The sequence below is a fragment of the Schistocerca piceifrons genome, chromosome 2, assembly GCF_021461385.2.
Source record: "Schistocerca piceifrons isolate TAMUIC-IGC-003096 chromosome 2, iqSchPice1.1, whole genome shotgun sequence".
NCBI lineage: Eukaryota > Metazoa > Arthropoda > Insecta > Orthoptera > Acrididae > Schistocerca > Schistocerca piceifrons.
Genome location: NC_060139.1, coordinates 184,834,471 through 184,850,957, shown reverse-complemented (window position 1 = coordinate 184,850,957; position 16,487 = coordinate 184,834,471). Strand labels below are relative to the sequence as shown.

Below are 16,487 nucleotides of genomic sequence, written 5' to 3'. Positions count from 1 at the left end.
TCTGCAAACAAATGGGATTACAGGCAGCATGAATGCACTGTTACAGTGTCTGCACATCATGGATGGGCTCAGAATACATAATGTATTCCAGGTAACTTCACAGTTAGAAATCTAAAGGGTTGAGGTCCAGCAACATGGCAGGCCATGTAACAGCACCTCCATGATGTTATTGAGATGCCTCTGCACAGAAATGCAGAACTGGAATGGTTCAGTATCATGTACTAGCGGTAGTACCCTTCCATCAGGGGAGACAGGTCATGCACAGGAAGTGCAGGTGCACCACGCCTGTGAGACATTGTGGAAGGATGACTGGTGGTCTGTGCAACAAAACCATTACTGCAGAGACAAGGCCATAGGTAATAAAGCCTGCAGACCATGTTCCAGATGGTCGTCTGGTTTACCCCATGCTGGTGAGCCACATGTCTGGCGCTGATACAGGGTTCATATTCTACAGTGTTCAACATATTTTCCTCCAAGGTCTGCATATGTACAGGGCATATTCGTCTTTCTTGGTTACCAATCCCTGTAAACAAGCCTGTCTCACACAAATGATGAAACACTGTTGCAAAAAGTTTATGGTGCAGTTTCTGTCTACAGGGATACTTTTTTCCCAGTACAGTCTCACTGTCATCCTCCAATTACCCTTTGTTTGTCCATATGTAAAGACGATGTTAGCATGTACCCATTTGGTATACCGGGCCATCATCTCTCCGCATTGCACTACATGACAGATGTCCACACAAGAAGAAGTTGGCAACAGCAGTGAAGCCGATGCCCCCTAGTACTGAGGTTCCACACACTACCACTTCAGGAAGCTTCTCAACTGCCCTCTTAAGAGTGGAACTAAAGCGCAGCCTACACTGTCAAGATCTTTTATCTCCACATTCAGATGGGTGTACCTCTTTTGTAATGCATTTCCAACCACATGTCCAAATGACCTTTTTAGCTCATTATCCTCTCAGGAAATGTTTCCTATAATTTCAGTCCATTTAGCAAAATGACCTTGTATACATACGGGCTACTCAGTACCTCCTCTATATGGTCAATGGTTACCTCTATCTACATATATTATGTTCTACCATGGTTTCGCATAATCATATTAACAGTCCAAGTACTGCTATTTAAACATGCCCTAGTTTTGCAAGCAAACATTTTAAATACTAACTGAAACTGACTAATGAATTTAATTTTTGTTTCTTTTTTCAACTTTCCAACCAATGTGTATCTTTCATGCTTGCAGATGAGCATACTTGCTACAGTTCATCAGTGGTCAAGTTGTCATACTTTGTAAATCCAGCCACTCCTCCACACCACTGTGCCTTCCAAGTAGAAACTGCAAACACAAATGTTTGTCAAATAAGGTAAAGTAATATATATATATTTTTAAATCATAGAAGGTAAGACAAGGTGGACAATATGTTAACTGCTGTGATATTGGATAATGATTATGCATAGTTATGGGTCCACAACATCCAGTTCTTTATTACTGGCACTGAAGTAAACTTTTGCTAAATGGAGAAATTGAATTGAAGATCTAAAATAATACAACAGATAAATATCACTGGCTGATCACTGGGCTAAAACAGGATTCACAAGCTGCTTTGGAACATGTAATACACTAAAAATTTCATCCTAAAACCTTAGATTGGAGTCCACACACAAGGCAAAATTGAAAGTTTCATCACATTTGTTTCATCATCAGCTATTATAGTTTGTTTCATCATCAGCTATTATAGATGAGCAGGTCCCCATTCGAATTTGTTTCTGTTCTCTCATCAAAATATGAAATGTGGCATACTGCTACTTGCACACCACAGACTAGATGCTCCTTCTGCATTAATGCCTCTTCAGGAGACATTGTTTTAAAGTAGCACTATCTGTTTGGCTGTAAGAGCTGTGCCAGTGCTAGCATAGCTACTAGTTGGGTCTTCCAAGACAGACAGATCTTAGTCAATGAACCAGACAATGTGTTTCACAGTGACCTATCTTCCCACTCCCTATGTTTCACCCTTTCACATTTTTAAGTGAATAGAGATGACCTCAAAAGCTGTAGGGAAAGCAGTTCATCTAGGGGAAGGTTACCCCAGAATCAAAAACTCTGATCCTTCAGGAGGTGTTGGCGATGGGTTACTGCCCCATCATGAAAAACTTGATAATAGTAAACAGATTACAAGGAAGTGTAGGAATTTTACAATATAAAACAGATAAAAAATGTGAGAACTATGTATACAAATTGGAACATGGAATATTTGTAATAACAGAAGGCTCAGTCAGTCTAGTCAAGGATATAAAATATATAAGATGGATTTGGTTGCTTTACAGGAGGTTTGTTGAGAGAGGATGCTGGTCTCCTTCATGTTGAAAACTCTGCAATCTTTTATGGAAGCTGTAATTCAAGACGCAAGTTAGGTATGGGTTTTTATGTTAGTAATTCCCTAGCTCCTAATGTATCTGGATTTTCATTAGTGGACTTTAGAATATCAGTACTAGCAATAGACACAAAGAGATGTAAAGTGTTATTTGTGAACTGTCATCTAGTCATAGAAGAAAACACACTGCAACTGATGGATGAATTCTATGTGGAATTGGGGACTGTAGTAAACGTCATTCCAAAAGTCAGTTGTAAAGTTTTAATATGTAATATGAATGCTAAAGTGAGAATACATGACACATCTCATTCAGCAACAGGAAGATACACTTTGCCGAAGTTGGCAACAACAGTGGCATCAGGTTCATCAGCATTGCAACATGAAAAAGGATGAAAGTTCATGGCAGGTTAAAACTGAGTGCCAGACTGAGACTTGAATCTGGGACCTCTGCCTTTCATGGGAAAATTTTCTACCAGCTGAGCTACCCAGCCATGTCTCATGATCCATCCTACAGCTTTACTTCCATCAGTACCTCAGCTCCTATCTTTCAAACTTCACAGAAGTTTTCCAGTGAAAATTGTGGGACTAGCACTCCTGAAAGAAAGGATATTCTGGAGACATGGTTTAGACACAGCCCAGAGGACGTTTCACTCTGCAGCAGAGAGTGCACTGATATGAAACTTCCTGGCAGACTAAAACTGCGTGACTGTGTGCTGTACCAAGAATCGAATTCAGGACCTTTACCTTTCATGGGCAACTGCTCTACCGAGCTACCCGAGCAGGACACACGATCCATTGTCACAACTTTACTTCTGCCACTATCTTGTCTCATGTCTTCCAGATGACACAGAAGTTCTCATGTGAAACTAGTTGAACAAGCACTTCTGGAAATAAGGATACTGTGGAGACATGGCTTAGCCACAGCTTGGGGGATGTTTCCAGAATGAAATTTTCACTTTACAGCAGAGAGTGCACTGATATGAAACTTCCTGGCAGATTCAAACTGTATGCTAGGCTGAGACTCAAACTTGGCAGTTGTCTCTGTAATATACTTTCTTTCAGGAGTGCTAGTCCCATACATTTCACAGGAGAACTTCTGTGAATTTGGAAGGTAGGAGATGAGATATTAGTGGAAGTAAAGCTGTGAGGACATGTCGCAAGTCACACTTTGGTAGCTAAGTTGGTAGAGCACTTGCCTGCAAAAAGCAAAGGTCCTTTGTTCAAGTTTCAGTCTGGCACACAGTTTTAATCAGCCAGGAAGTTTCATATCAGTGCATACTCTGCTGCAGAGTGAACATTTCATTCATCAAAAAGGATGATCCTCAATAGTATAAATTTATAAAAAAGAGTATATGCAAAGGAGCATATATGTCGCCAGGTAGCAAAACAATAATGAGATAGATCATCTTGCAATTGATATCAAAGCAAAGTTGATGGATTTAAAGACAGCATGGAATGTGAAGTGTGGGCATGATCACTTCATAATAAAGAAATGGCTGGAAATATAACCAACAGCCAGAGTCAGAAACAAATGCTCAAAGATACAGCAGAAAAGACGTACTAATTTCAACTCCAACTCAGCCACTGTTTTAAATTTTGCAAGAAAAGGATGGACACAGGACCCAGAAGAAGTATGGAAAGAATTCAAGGATTCTGTAAATGACGTGGGAAATGAAGACATCAAGATGTAGATCAGAAGCAAGAAAATTTTTGCTTGGGGGTGGACACATAAATGCATTAGCCAGTAGAAAAGAAGCCAAGGAGAGCTGGCAGGCAGGCACAGATTTTGCACAAAGAGAAAAATTTTTCCAAAGTACAGAGAATTATTCAAGAAATCCTCAGAGAATGTACATTAAAGGACTGACAGAAGAGGCTCAACAAATTCTTTTGGAAAAGATGATCAAAAGATATACCATAAAGTTAACTTCTTTAAGAAGGGATACTAAAACTGCCAAAAGTTCATCAAACGCCATAATGATACTATACTTATTATTGAGTTAACGTCACTAAGAGATGGAAACAATACTTCAGGGAGCTTCTTAACTGTGATGAATCTAAAGATCTGTTCAAATTCCAGTATCATGATACTGTAGCTTTAGTGTATGCATCATCTATATTGGAGAAAATCAAAAATTGTATAATGAATCTAAAGAAGGACAAAAGTCTGTGTGAAACTGAGTTCATCCCAGTGTATAAAATGTTCAAACAACTTAATAGAATTCAGTTGGATGATGTCTTTGACAACTGTTGAAATTTCGACAGGTATGCACCCTTTGATTTTCAAGAAACAAATGCAACAAGAAAGTGCTGTGAAAGGAAATATAAGACTCCAGTATACCAAGCATTTTCTGAAAGACAATACACATACCATAAACATTAGTATCACCAGCTACACACTACCAAAAATAACCAATGTCAGACGTTATCAACAGTTGCTGCATGCTGCTACTATTGCGTGAGAGTGTGAGTGTGCAAAATGTACTGTAACTGTGCATGTGTACTTAAATCATCTGCCAACTGCGTCAGTGTGGACCTGCCATTAGAGGCCACCTGTAGGAAGCGTGAATATGGCATTGTCTCCACTGCACTGTCTACTGGTGACTTGCACCTACATATGTGTGTGGAGCAGTGCTGACTCACACTCACTACTTTCTTTTAGTTTGTACCACTCACATCAGTTACCCCGTGTATCGCTTATGTTGCACCTTCTTTATGATTCTTTTGTCTTGCTACACATGGAGTCACAAGAGGCTTATTTCCTTTGTTGTTCAGAGGGTTATAAATAAAGCCATATTGTCTTGTTACTTGGTTACTACATGATTGGTGATGAGGTTGGGATGGCTTCCGTGTGTGCAGTCTTAAGTGAGGTTTCACCAGGCTTGGTCATCATGGATTCCGTGCTTTTGGCCCTGACATCTACATCTATACTCTGCAAACCACCACAAGGTGCATGGCATGATTGAGCAGCTTACTTTGGCAGTGACAACTTTGTCAGTTTACATTAACAGACAGGATACCATTCCACCAGTCTGTCCAGCCACTTTTCCTCCACATGCTGATTCACCAAGGACTGAGAAGCTTACAGAAAAAAGACTCAGATAGCATTTTTTAGCCTTTGGTGTGAAAGACTTAAAATTGTGCAAAGCCTTATTCCTTTCATGGATTCGTCCTGAGGTGTATCAATTACTGTGTCAGGTTGTCCCTTGACAAGGACCAGCAGCTCTTACTTTTGATCATGTGTGCAGTTTATTGTCCAGCTACCATTGCAAGTGAATGCGTGTCGTAGCAGTGTGAGTTGAATTCTACCGAAGCTGCAAGAAACCAAAGAATCATACAGAAGCTGCAACATAAGCAACACACAGAGCATCTGATGTTTGCAGTATAAACTAAAAGAACATAGTAAGGGTGAGTCAATGCTGCTTTTCGTGTGCATAGGTGAGAGTTGTCAGTACACGGTATGGCAGAGACTGTGCCATATGCACACTTGCTACAGGCAGCCTCTCATGGCTGGCCCACACTGATACAAGCTGGTGATTGATTTAAGTACATACAGGCAGCAACACTACACTTAGTGCACTCACTCTCACACTCATATGCACTAGTAGGAGGATACAGGAACAGTGAATATTAATTACTGATGGATGAGGCAGCATTAACTCTCTCCCTTGGCAACACAGAAACTGCATGTGGTTTTTTTATGTAGACATTAATTTTGTTGTTTGGCCTCATGGAAGTATGGAAATGAGAATTTAAATGGATTTTTAGAATATCTGAATTCATTCTCCCCAAATTTTCACTCCATGATTAAAGTGAAGAGAATGGCTGCCTTACCTTCCTTGATGAGTCGGCCATGAAGAAAGTTGTTGGTATGTTGGGACATGCCATTTATAGGAAGCCAACTCCACTGATTCATATTTTCAGGCTGATAATTGTCATTATCCAGCTCAGTGTGACAGGTACTTCGTATCTTAGTTCATAGGGCCCAGTCATTTCAGATCCTGAAAGTTTGTCACAGATTTAGCCCAACCTTAAGTCACTTTTCTCCAGAATAGTTACAGAGAAAGACAAGTAAGACAGGAGCTAACTAATGACCAACTGTGAATCAGACTGGAGATCCGAAAATAATGAGGAGCCACCAAAGTCTATGGTCTTTTTGCCTTACGTGGATATCACATGATGTGAAATGTGTTTTTTGATCAAAATCTGAGATTAGCACCCTTTTAGGGTCTTTGGAGGACAATCTTGTTTTGCGTAAGGTGAGTGTCAGCCGTACCGCTTGCAGCTGTGGTATTGGTGAGAGGACTGGTGTACTCAGCTCTAACATCACACATGCTTAGAACACCTAAGAAAATCTGCTACTGCATTTTCTAATCTCTAACTGTGTCTTACGTATTCCAAACTCTGCAGCACAATTCCTCAAGCTCTCCCAGTGTATGCAGTTGCATGCCATCTATGAAGAGCATTTGAATGTCTTCACCATACTACCACATCTTCTTGGTGAGCTGTCACAGTTCATTGATGTTTCCACAGTCAAAATGGCCCTCTCTGAAACTGCCCTCTGCTAAAAATGTCATGTTATAGCTCTCCAAAGAGACAAAGTGACATTTGGGAACAAAGTATTGGAGAGTTATAACATGACTTTTGAGCAAAGGAGATGGAATCTCACCAATATTGTCCAATTTGGCTCTTGAAAAGATAATGAGGGAAGCTTTCCATTGGAATTTTGAAGAGATCAAGGTTGAAGGTATGGGAAAATCACTCATCTCACATATTCTGATGATTTTAAAACCACTGAAAAGGGAGGTGGACTGTGGATATGTGGGACAGGTCTTGTATCTGAGTGGTACACAAGGGAACCTGCAGAGTGAAATAGCAGTGGGCTAGAATACTGTGGAGGTTGAGTAGGCAATAGAATATTACTCTGAAGGGTCAGAGCAGGAGTCTGGATAGGATGTCATTCAGGTCTGGAGACAACAGTAGCTGGTGTCTTGGCAAATGATCTGGATGAGTTTTCCAAAACCTGATGGATGAAGAGAGTGCTGATTGACTGGTAGTTGTGTGTGGTAATGGATTCGTTGGGTTTATTGGGGGGGGGGGGGGGGGTGATGGTGTAGGAAATCTCTTTATAGATTAGCCAGCCATGATGCTGCATTTCTGTAAACACATGAAATCACAAGCAAGGATACATTAATAAGCATTATAGATTTCTTCTACATCAATTCCCTCTAGATGAAGCTACAAAATAAAAACTAGATTTATGGATTTTCTTACAAACAACAAGCATACAAAAGACATGATTATTGGTGACAACTAGTAAGTGTATGCCACCAAATACTGGGTGTTAATAGATACTGCAAGCTTGGCAGATAATGTAATGTTCTCTTGAAACTTAAGAGGCTGCTATCAGCAACATTTAAAGTGAAAATCATCTTTCATTTTGCATACACTACTACCTGAAAATCAAAATATTTAAACTTCTTGTATTCAATAATATATTATAGCAGAAAAGACTGCACAGATGTACTCCAGCAACCTCATAACATAAGTTTCTTAGACAGGTAAGAGTAATGATTTCGGAGTCAAATTCCTTGATGTGTTCTGCCACAAATAACTCTACTGTATGAAACAAATTGTTTATATCTTGATGATAACACCAGTACGAAAGGCAATATACACTGATTGATTCTGTGTTTTCAACTGTGCGACATACAGGTTAGCATATACAAAAATTTTCAGTGGATTTGCAAGTAATATCAAACACAAAATAGGAATTTATGGAGTACTCATTTCATATTTCAGTGTACTCTGTACATGATTTCTGAATCATTTACAAAAATTTCTTATTGTATAAGACTCAGAATTAAAAGAGAGAGTGTTACTTAATTATTAACTTTATGATAGAGTATTACAAACGAAATCTCTATTGATAAGTTTTATATTTTGTATAATTTAGAAGATGATACAGTATCACTGTTAATGGTGACTACAAGATTAATTAAATGGCTGACTTTAACGGAAAGCACTGAAACTCATTCTCCCTGAAATGTTTATATTGCTGCACAAATATTACTAATAGTATATAACTACTGTTGCTGTAACAATTGTCATCTGCATTTTGACTCCCTGCACATCAAAGAAACTTATCTTCACTTTCAAATGGCTGGAATATAAATAGGCCTATAATAAATGAATTACTTATGGCAGAAAAACAATACTGAACAACCACTCAAGAAACTAAATCCAACATATATTACTCTAACATCTGTTTCCTATAAATAATGGACAAGTAAAGTGGTGACCTTCCTTTTCATATGTTCATCCTCCATTAATCTCGAGAATAAAACACTCTAAGACAACAACAAAAAAGTCACACCACAAAGAAATTATCAAATGGGATGTAAATCAGAAGATAACAAATTATTACAATTTCATAAAAATTGGATGATTTATTCAAGGGCTTGAGCTGCACTAATTGAGCAACTCAATAATGCATTGGTCCATCACTGGCTAGCAGTTATTTGGTTTGGCATTGATAAATAGAGTTGTTGGATGTCCTTCTGAGGTATTATTGTGCCAAATACTGTCCAACTGGCATGCTAGACAGTCAAAATCCTGAGCTGGTTGGAGAACCCTTCCCATAATGCTCCTAATGTTTTCACTATGGGTAGATATCCAGGGACCTTGCTCGCCAAGGTAGTATTTGGAAAGGATGAATGCAAGCAGTAAAAACTCTTACCAAGTGTGGGCAGACATCTTGCTGCATTGTAGGACCAGAATGGCTTGCCATGAAGGGCAACAAAACAAGGTGAAGAATATTGTTAATGTACCCCTGTGCTCCAAGGGCACTGCGAATGACAACCAAAGTGGTCCTGCTATGAAAAGAAATGGCATTGCAGACCATCGCTCATGGTTGTCCGGCCATATGACAGGTGACAGTAAGCTTGGTATCCCACCATTGTCCAGAGTGTCTCCAGATGCATTTCAGCCTGGAATCTTATTGTCTGGAGTAGGATTGTCTTCAATGATGAGTCCCATTTCAAAATGACTCCCAATGACCAGCAAAGATGTGTCTGGAGATGCCACGGACAGCAGTGGGATACTAACCTGACTCTCGCCCACCATATGGCCTGACAACCAGGGGTGATGGTCCTTGTTGACATTTCTTTTCAAAGCAGGACCCCTTTGGTTGTCATCCACAGCACCTTTACAACACAGTGATACGTCGACAGTATTCTACACAAACGAAAAAATGGCTGACATCGAAATAAGTGTCCAAGGAATAGAAAAGCAACTGGAATCACTCAATAGAGGAAAGTCCACTGGACCTGACGGGATACCAATTCGATTCTACACTTGCCCCCCTTCTAACAGCCGTGTACCGCAAGTCTCTAGAGGAACGGAGGGTTCCAAATGATTGGAAAAGAGCACAGATAGTCCCAGTCTTCAAGAAGGGTCGTCGAGCAGATGCGCAAAACTATAGACCTATATCTCTTACGTCGATCTCTTGTAGAATTTTAGAACATGTTTTTTGCTCGCATATCATGTCATTTCTGGAAACCCAGAATCTACTATGTAGGAATCAACATGGATTCCGGAAACAGCGATCGTGTGAGACCCAACTCGCCTTATTTGTTCATGAGACCCAGAAAATATTAGATACAGGCTCCCAGGTAGATGCTATTTTTCTTGACTTCCGGAAGGCGTTCGATACAGTTCCGCACTGTCGCCTGATAAACAAAGTAAGAGCCTACGGAATATCAGACCAGCTGTGTGGCTGGATTGAAGAGTTTTTAGCAAACAGAACACAGCATGTTGTTATCAATGGAGAGACGTCTACAGACGTTAAAGTAACCTCTGGCGTGCCACAGGGGAGTGTTATGGGACCATTGCTTTTCACAATATATATAAATGACTTAGTAGATAGTGTCGGAAGTTCCATGCGGCTTTTCGCGGATGATGCTGTAGTATACAGAGAAGTTGCTGCATTAGAAAATTGTAGCGAAATACAGGAAGATCTGCAGCGGATAGGCACTTGGTGCAGGGAGTGGCAACTGACCCTTAACATAGACAAATGTAATGTATTGCGAATACATAGAAAGAAGGATCCTTTATTGTGTGATTATATGATAGCTGAACAAACACTGGTAGCAGTTACTTCTGTAAAATATCTGGGAGTATGCATACGGAACGATTTGAAGTGGAATGATCATATAAAACTAATTGTTGGTAAGGCGGGTACCAGGTTGAGATTCATTGGGAGAGTGCTTAGAAAATGTAGTCCATCAACAAAGGAGGTGGCTTACAAAACACTCGTTCGACCTATACTTGAGTATTGCTCATCAGTGTGGGATCCGTACCAGGTCGGGTTGACGGAGGAGATAGAGAAGATCCAAAGAAGAGCGGCGCGTTTCGTCACTGGGTTATTTGGTAACCGTGATAGCGTTACGGAGATGTTTAATAAACTCAAGTGGCAGACTCTGCAAGAGAGGGGCTCTGCATCGTGGTGTAGCTTGCTCGCCAGGTTTCGAGAGGGTGCGTTTCTGGATGAGGTATCGAATATGTTGCTTCCCCCTACTTATACTTCCCGAGGAGATCACGAATGTAAAATTAGAGAGATTAGAGCGCGCACGGAGGCTTTCAGACAGTCGTTCTTCCCACGAACCATACGCGACTGGAACAGGAAAGGGAGGTAATGACAGTGGCACGTAAAGTGCCCTCCGCCACACACCGTTGGGTGGCTTGCGGAGTATCAATGTAGATGTAGATGTAGATGTAGATGTAGATTTTGTTGCCCTTCATGGCAAGCCATCATAGGCTTACATTTTATTAAGATAGCATTTTCATCCACATATGGCATGAGTTTCTACTGCTTGTCTTCATGCATTCCAAACATTACCTTGGCCAGCAATGTTGCCAGATCTCTCCCCAGTCAGGGAAGTTTGGAGCATTCCATCTCGGGATTTTGATGAGCTAACGTGCAAACTGGGCACAATTTGACATGGTATAACTGGGCAGAATTTGACGTGGTATCTCTCAGAATGACTTCTAAGAACCCTATCAATCAATGCCAAACCGAATAACTGCTAGCCAGAAATCGACCAGCACATCAATGACTTACTCAATTTGTGAAGGTCGAACTCTTGAATAAATCATCCACTTTATGCAACTGTAATCATTTGTTTGTCTGTACATGTACATCACATCTACCAACTTCCACCCTACATGGATAATTCCTTTCTGGTGTGTCATTTTCTTGTCTTAGAGTGTACTATGGGGAAATAGTTCCAAAACTGACAATTTTTTTATAATCTAAAGAAACGTGGTACAAGAGGTTTGTATAGAGTGATTGTTGCTCACCTTGTTAAGGTCTTCTTCAGGACAGAAACTCCTTGTTACAGAATGACTTTCCATGCGCTGATCTGAATCTTCCTGGCAAGTGAAAATCATGTGTCAGACTGGAAGAGAGTTACAGGTGGACTTAAAACTGTGAGGGTGTGCCATGCCTAGATAGTTCAGTCAGTAGAGCATTTGCACATGAAAGCCGAAGGTTGTGGGTTCGAATTCTGGTTGGGATATAGTTTTAATGTCAAGAAGTTGCAGATCAGGACACATTCCATTGCAGACCGTAAATTCATTCTGGGCTTCTGTCAATGTAACTATTTCCCAATTACACATGAAATTTTTTCAAGTGGTTACAGTCACAGCCAAGACATAAAGTACAGTTTTTATAAACAGTCTAGAGATTGTCCTAAAGTTGCTAATGCGATATATATGATTGTCAATCAAAGTTTTTAATCCACTGCTCCTCATCCATTTCAGTTGTTCAAATTTGCAAATGTAGTTAGGTGCCAATAACTCTATACAACTACTATGACACTGAAACATTTAGAGTTCAAATAAGCTAGAGTCCACTAGAGTACCTACTTATAATGAAAACAATTTGATGCAAAGAAAAGTGATAGCAATAATGAAAGTAGCACCACTGATTGAATACAAAGTGTATGATACAGTATAAAGTTATCTTTTTGTTTATTTATTTGAAAAATATGGTGCTACACAGGAGTAGTGTAAGATAGTGCAGTGAAAATTGAAATGAATCTGAATTAACTTGAAACAGTGACTGGCCTATTACCTGTCCGAACTATAGCCCACAACTGTTTCCCAATAATTCAACTGTCAAAATGTGCAACTTTTTTGGGTAAGTTGAGGAATCCATGTTTTTCTGTGTCATGGTTTTTAGCACACCTTTGAGAAACCCCCTCTTATGAAAAGAGACTATACACCAGTTTCATCACTTGGTATTTTCTTTTTCAGGTTAGACTTTGAACATTTTGAGATAGCACAACCAACAGCACGTGATACAACATGCTATGGAGGATTGTGTGATCGAAGAGAGGCAGCACAGTGCCATATAGACAGCTTTAAAGTTCTCAGTGGTTTTGGGGGTATTTCCAGTCTTGGATTTACCAGTCTCTGTGGCTTTAATACAGGACAGCACAGTTAAGTTTCATAATCTATTGTACTTTCTAATTAATGTGATATTGTAATTGCCACCTGAAGATTGATGTGGAGGCTGTTGCAATTTCAAAGAACTGTAATAAGACTTTCTTATGAAACTTTTAAATAGAGAATAATGATATCATCAGTTTATAAGATTGGGGAGCTTCTGATGGTAAATATATAATTCTATGTACAATATTCTCTTACCATGCTGTGACCTTCACGAGATGGAAACAGGCCAGATCATGTACAACTGCAGAGCAAATACACTACTGGCCATTAAAATTGCTACACCACGAAGATGACATACTACAGATGCGAAATTTAACCGACCGGAAGAAGATGCTGTGATATGCAAATGATTAGCTTTTCAGAGCATTCACATAAGGTTGGCGCCAGTGGCGACACCTTCAACGTGCTGGCATGAGGAAAGTTCCCAACCAATTTCTCATACACAAACAGCAGTTGCCCGGCATTGCCTGGTGAAACATTGTTGTGATGCCTTTCAAGGAGGAGAAATGCGTACCATCACGTTTCCGACTTTGATAAAGGTCGGATTGTAGCCTATTGCATGGTCATGACATTGCTGCTCACGTTGGTTGAGATCCAATGAATGTTAGCAGAATATGTAATTGGTGGGTTCAGGAGGGTAATACGGAACGCCGTGCTGGATCCCAACGGCCTCGTATCACTAGTAGTCAAGATGACAGGCATCTTATCCGCATGGCTGTTACGGATCGTACAGCCACATCTCGATCCCTGAGTCAACAGATGGGGATGTTTTCAAGACAACAACAATCTGCACGAGCAGCTCGATGACATTTGCAGCAGCATGGACAATTGGCTCGGAGACCATGGCTGCGGTTACTCTTGACGCTGCACCACACGCAGGAGCTCCTGCGATGGTGTACTCAATGACGAAACTGGGTGCACAAATGGCAAAACGTCATTTTTTCAGATGAATCCAGGTTCTGTTTACAGCATCATGATGGTTGCATCCGTGTTTGGCGACATTGGGGTGAACCCACATTGGAAGAGTGTGTTTGTCATCGCCATACTGGCGTATCACCCGGCGTGATGGTATGGGGTGCCATTGGTTACACGTCTCGGTCACCTCTTGTTCGCATTGACAGCACTTTGAACAGTGGACGTTACATTTCAGATGTGTTACGACCCGTGGCTCTACCCTTCATTCGATCTGTGGTATTGTGTTGAAGCTGCATGGGCAGCTGTACCTGTACACGCCATCTGAGCTCTGTTTGACTCAATGCCCAGGCGTATCAAGGCCGTTATTACGGCCTTGTTCTGGGTACTGATTTCTCAGGATCTATGCACCCAAATTGCGTGAAAATGTAATAACATGTCAGTTCTAGTATAATATATTTGTCCAATGAATACCCGTTTATCATCTGCATTTCTTCTTCGTGTAGCAATTTTAATGGCCATTAGTGTAGATTATGACTGAAGTTTCATATCCATCTTCATTCACAGGCTGGACCAAGATAAAGTTTTTTTTTCCGAATGAAACTGGTCACTGAGGTGAAACTATACCTCTTTCATCATGGAAAAAAGATTGCATTCAAATAACAACTTCTGATTTTATGCATTAACCGTGTGCAATACTATAGCCTTGAACTCTTGCAAAATCACGATCTTATATGACTTCAGGTCAAAGTCGTTCAGTATATGTCCATGTGTTGTTTATGGTTCTCTTACATGCTGTGCCAAACCGGTTGTGAACTTAATGGCTTTTCAACATATGTTTGCCTTGGACCTTTTCAAAAATCTTTACTCACACTTCTTATCGGGCATGGATACCATTGCCTCAAACCACTTCATGAGTTCATGTATGCATGACTTGGTAAACAAATTACTGTTGACTGTGACATGGAATTCCTCTTTTAATTCTTGAACTCATCTTCCTTGATGATGGAAAGTCTATCCTCTTCTGTCAGCTACAATTATAAGTTTGCACTAGTGATTAGCATTATCTCAATTGCAGCTGCACATTTTCTCAACATATGCGGGTTTATTATGTTCTTCCACAGGTTATCAAAACGAAATGTAGAAAGCTGCAAAACATTTATGAGTCCAAAAATACTCTTGAATAATTAAATCTTATAATCTGTTTGTCACAACTTACCAAATGGAAAAGATATTGACCAGGATACACGCAGTTAGAAAATGACAGTTAGTAGCTGAGCTCTCTGGTACTGGCCTTGCTTTGGAGAACAAATAAATAAATGTAAAAAACACACACACTGCAGTACTAAGTCTAAATGTGTATGTGTGTGTGCGTGTGCGTATGTGTGTGTGTGTGTGTGTGTGTGTGTTGTCTTTTGCAGATCCATTGCCTAGAGTTTCTGTAACAGTGCTGAAAGGAGCAATCTATCTCATTAGCAAATGTATTTGCATTTAAAATGTCTCTATTATGCAATAAAACTGAAGTACTAACCTTTCACATCCCTTTTATAGACAAATTAGCAATAACACTATGTACGAAATCAGGTATTCACACCCTAAGCAAATTACTCATGATGACGCTGCATTGATACTAGCATGATGACTGTTCACAATCCTGCCATGTCATAAAATGAGTGATGCAATAAAGTTAGCATTAGTTAATGTTCTGCAAAGTTAAGTATGAATTACTTTCCTCTGTAATGTAATGTGGTGAAAAATGATTTTTTTGTGGTGATGTTTGGGATGTGCATCATTGCTTAACAGAAGAAAACAGAATACCACATCATATTATGGATATCCTCCAACAAATAAATAATACCTATCTTGTGTAATCTTGGATGCTGCTTCTTAATGCTGCCATAGGTTCATCTTGATGTTACTGCATTGTCACTCAGGAATCTCGCAATGGGAGAAATAAGCTTCAGGAATTAGTGTTCAAAATGAGTTTTATTTTGCACGCTAGATGTTTGGCAGCAAACTGCATGTAAAAGTGGCTTAACACTGTCTCATGACTGACATCAAACTGAACTCCAACTGAGATATGGCGGCATATCAATCGCCTCTACTTATATGATTTTAAACAATTACTGACATTGTCACATATTAAATTTTTAGGTTTAACGATTAAAAAACTTTTACATACATCATTCCAGATTACACAGAAATTTATGTGAAATAAAAGTGAATAATTTCATACAAAGACAGGAAAGAATTTGTTTCTATTAAGACTATAAATTACATGATTTATAATTAAAACAATATATTTCATTAATTTCCATATATCATTTTACTTACTTAAAAGATAATCACCCTATCACTTTCAGATGATCAGAGGGATTAGTTTTTTTGAGAGAAAGGCCTAGATTCAATTATAAATTTTGTATGAGTAAAATTTTACATTTCTGTATAGTCGTAATTACAATTCCATTCACTAACACCAATTAAAACATGAGTATGCATAATTCTGACTGAAAAATTATCATGTCATATTTCTATTATGGATACAATTTGTTTTTTATTTTGAAAACATAAGATTAGGTTCAATGACTAGAAACATCAAAACTTTAATTGTTAATTACTCCATAATTACAATAGCAATTTTATTCCTACCATGTGACTGAAGTTGTATAATGTACAAATTGTGATGGTACATCA

At 39.5% G+C, this 16,487-nt stretch overlaps 1 protein-coding gene across 1 annotated transcript in view; it reads left to right on the top strand.

Annotated features, from left to right (window-relative positions):
* The window catches only part of LOC124775235, a 104,784-nt gene that overhangs the window by 61,185 nt on the left and 27,112 nt on the right, over nucleotides 1-16,487 (top strand). Inside the window, exons 4-5 of the mRNA XM_047250073.1 lie at nucleotides 1,241-1,361; nucleotides 12,684-12,868. Of these exons, the coding sequence (XP_047106029.1) occupies nucleotides 1,241-1,361; nucleotides 12,684-12,868 (306 nt within the window). The remainder of the gene's footprint in view (nucleotides 1-1,240; nucleotides 1,362-12,683; nucleotides 12,869-16,487) is intronic.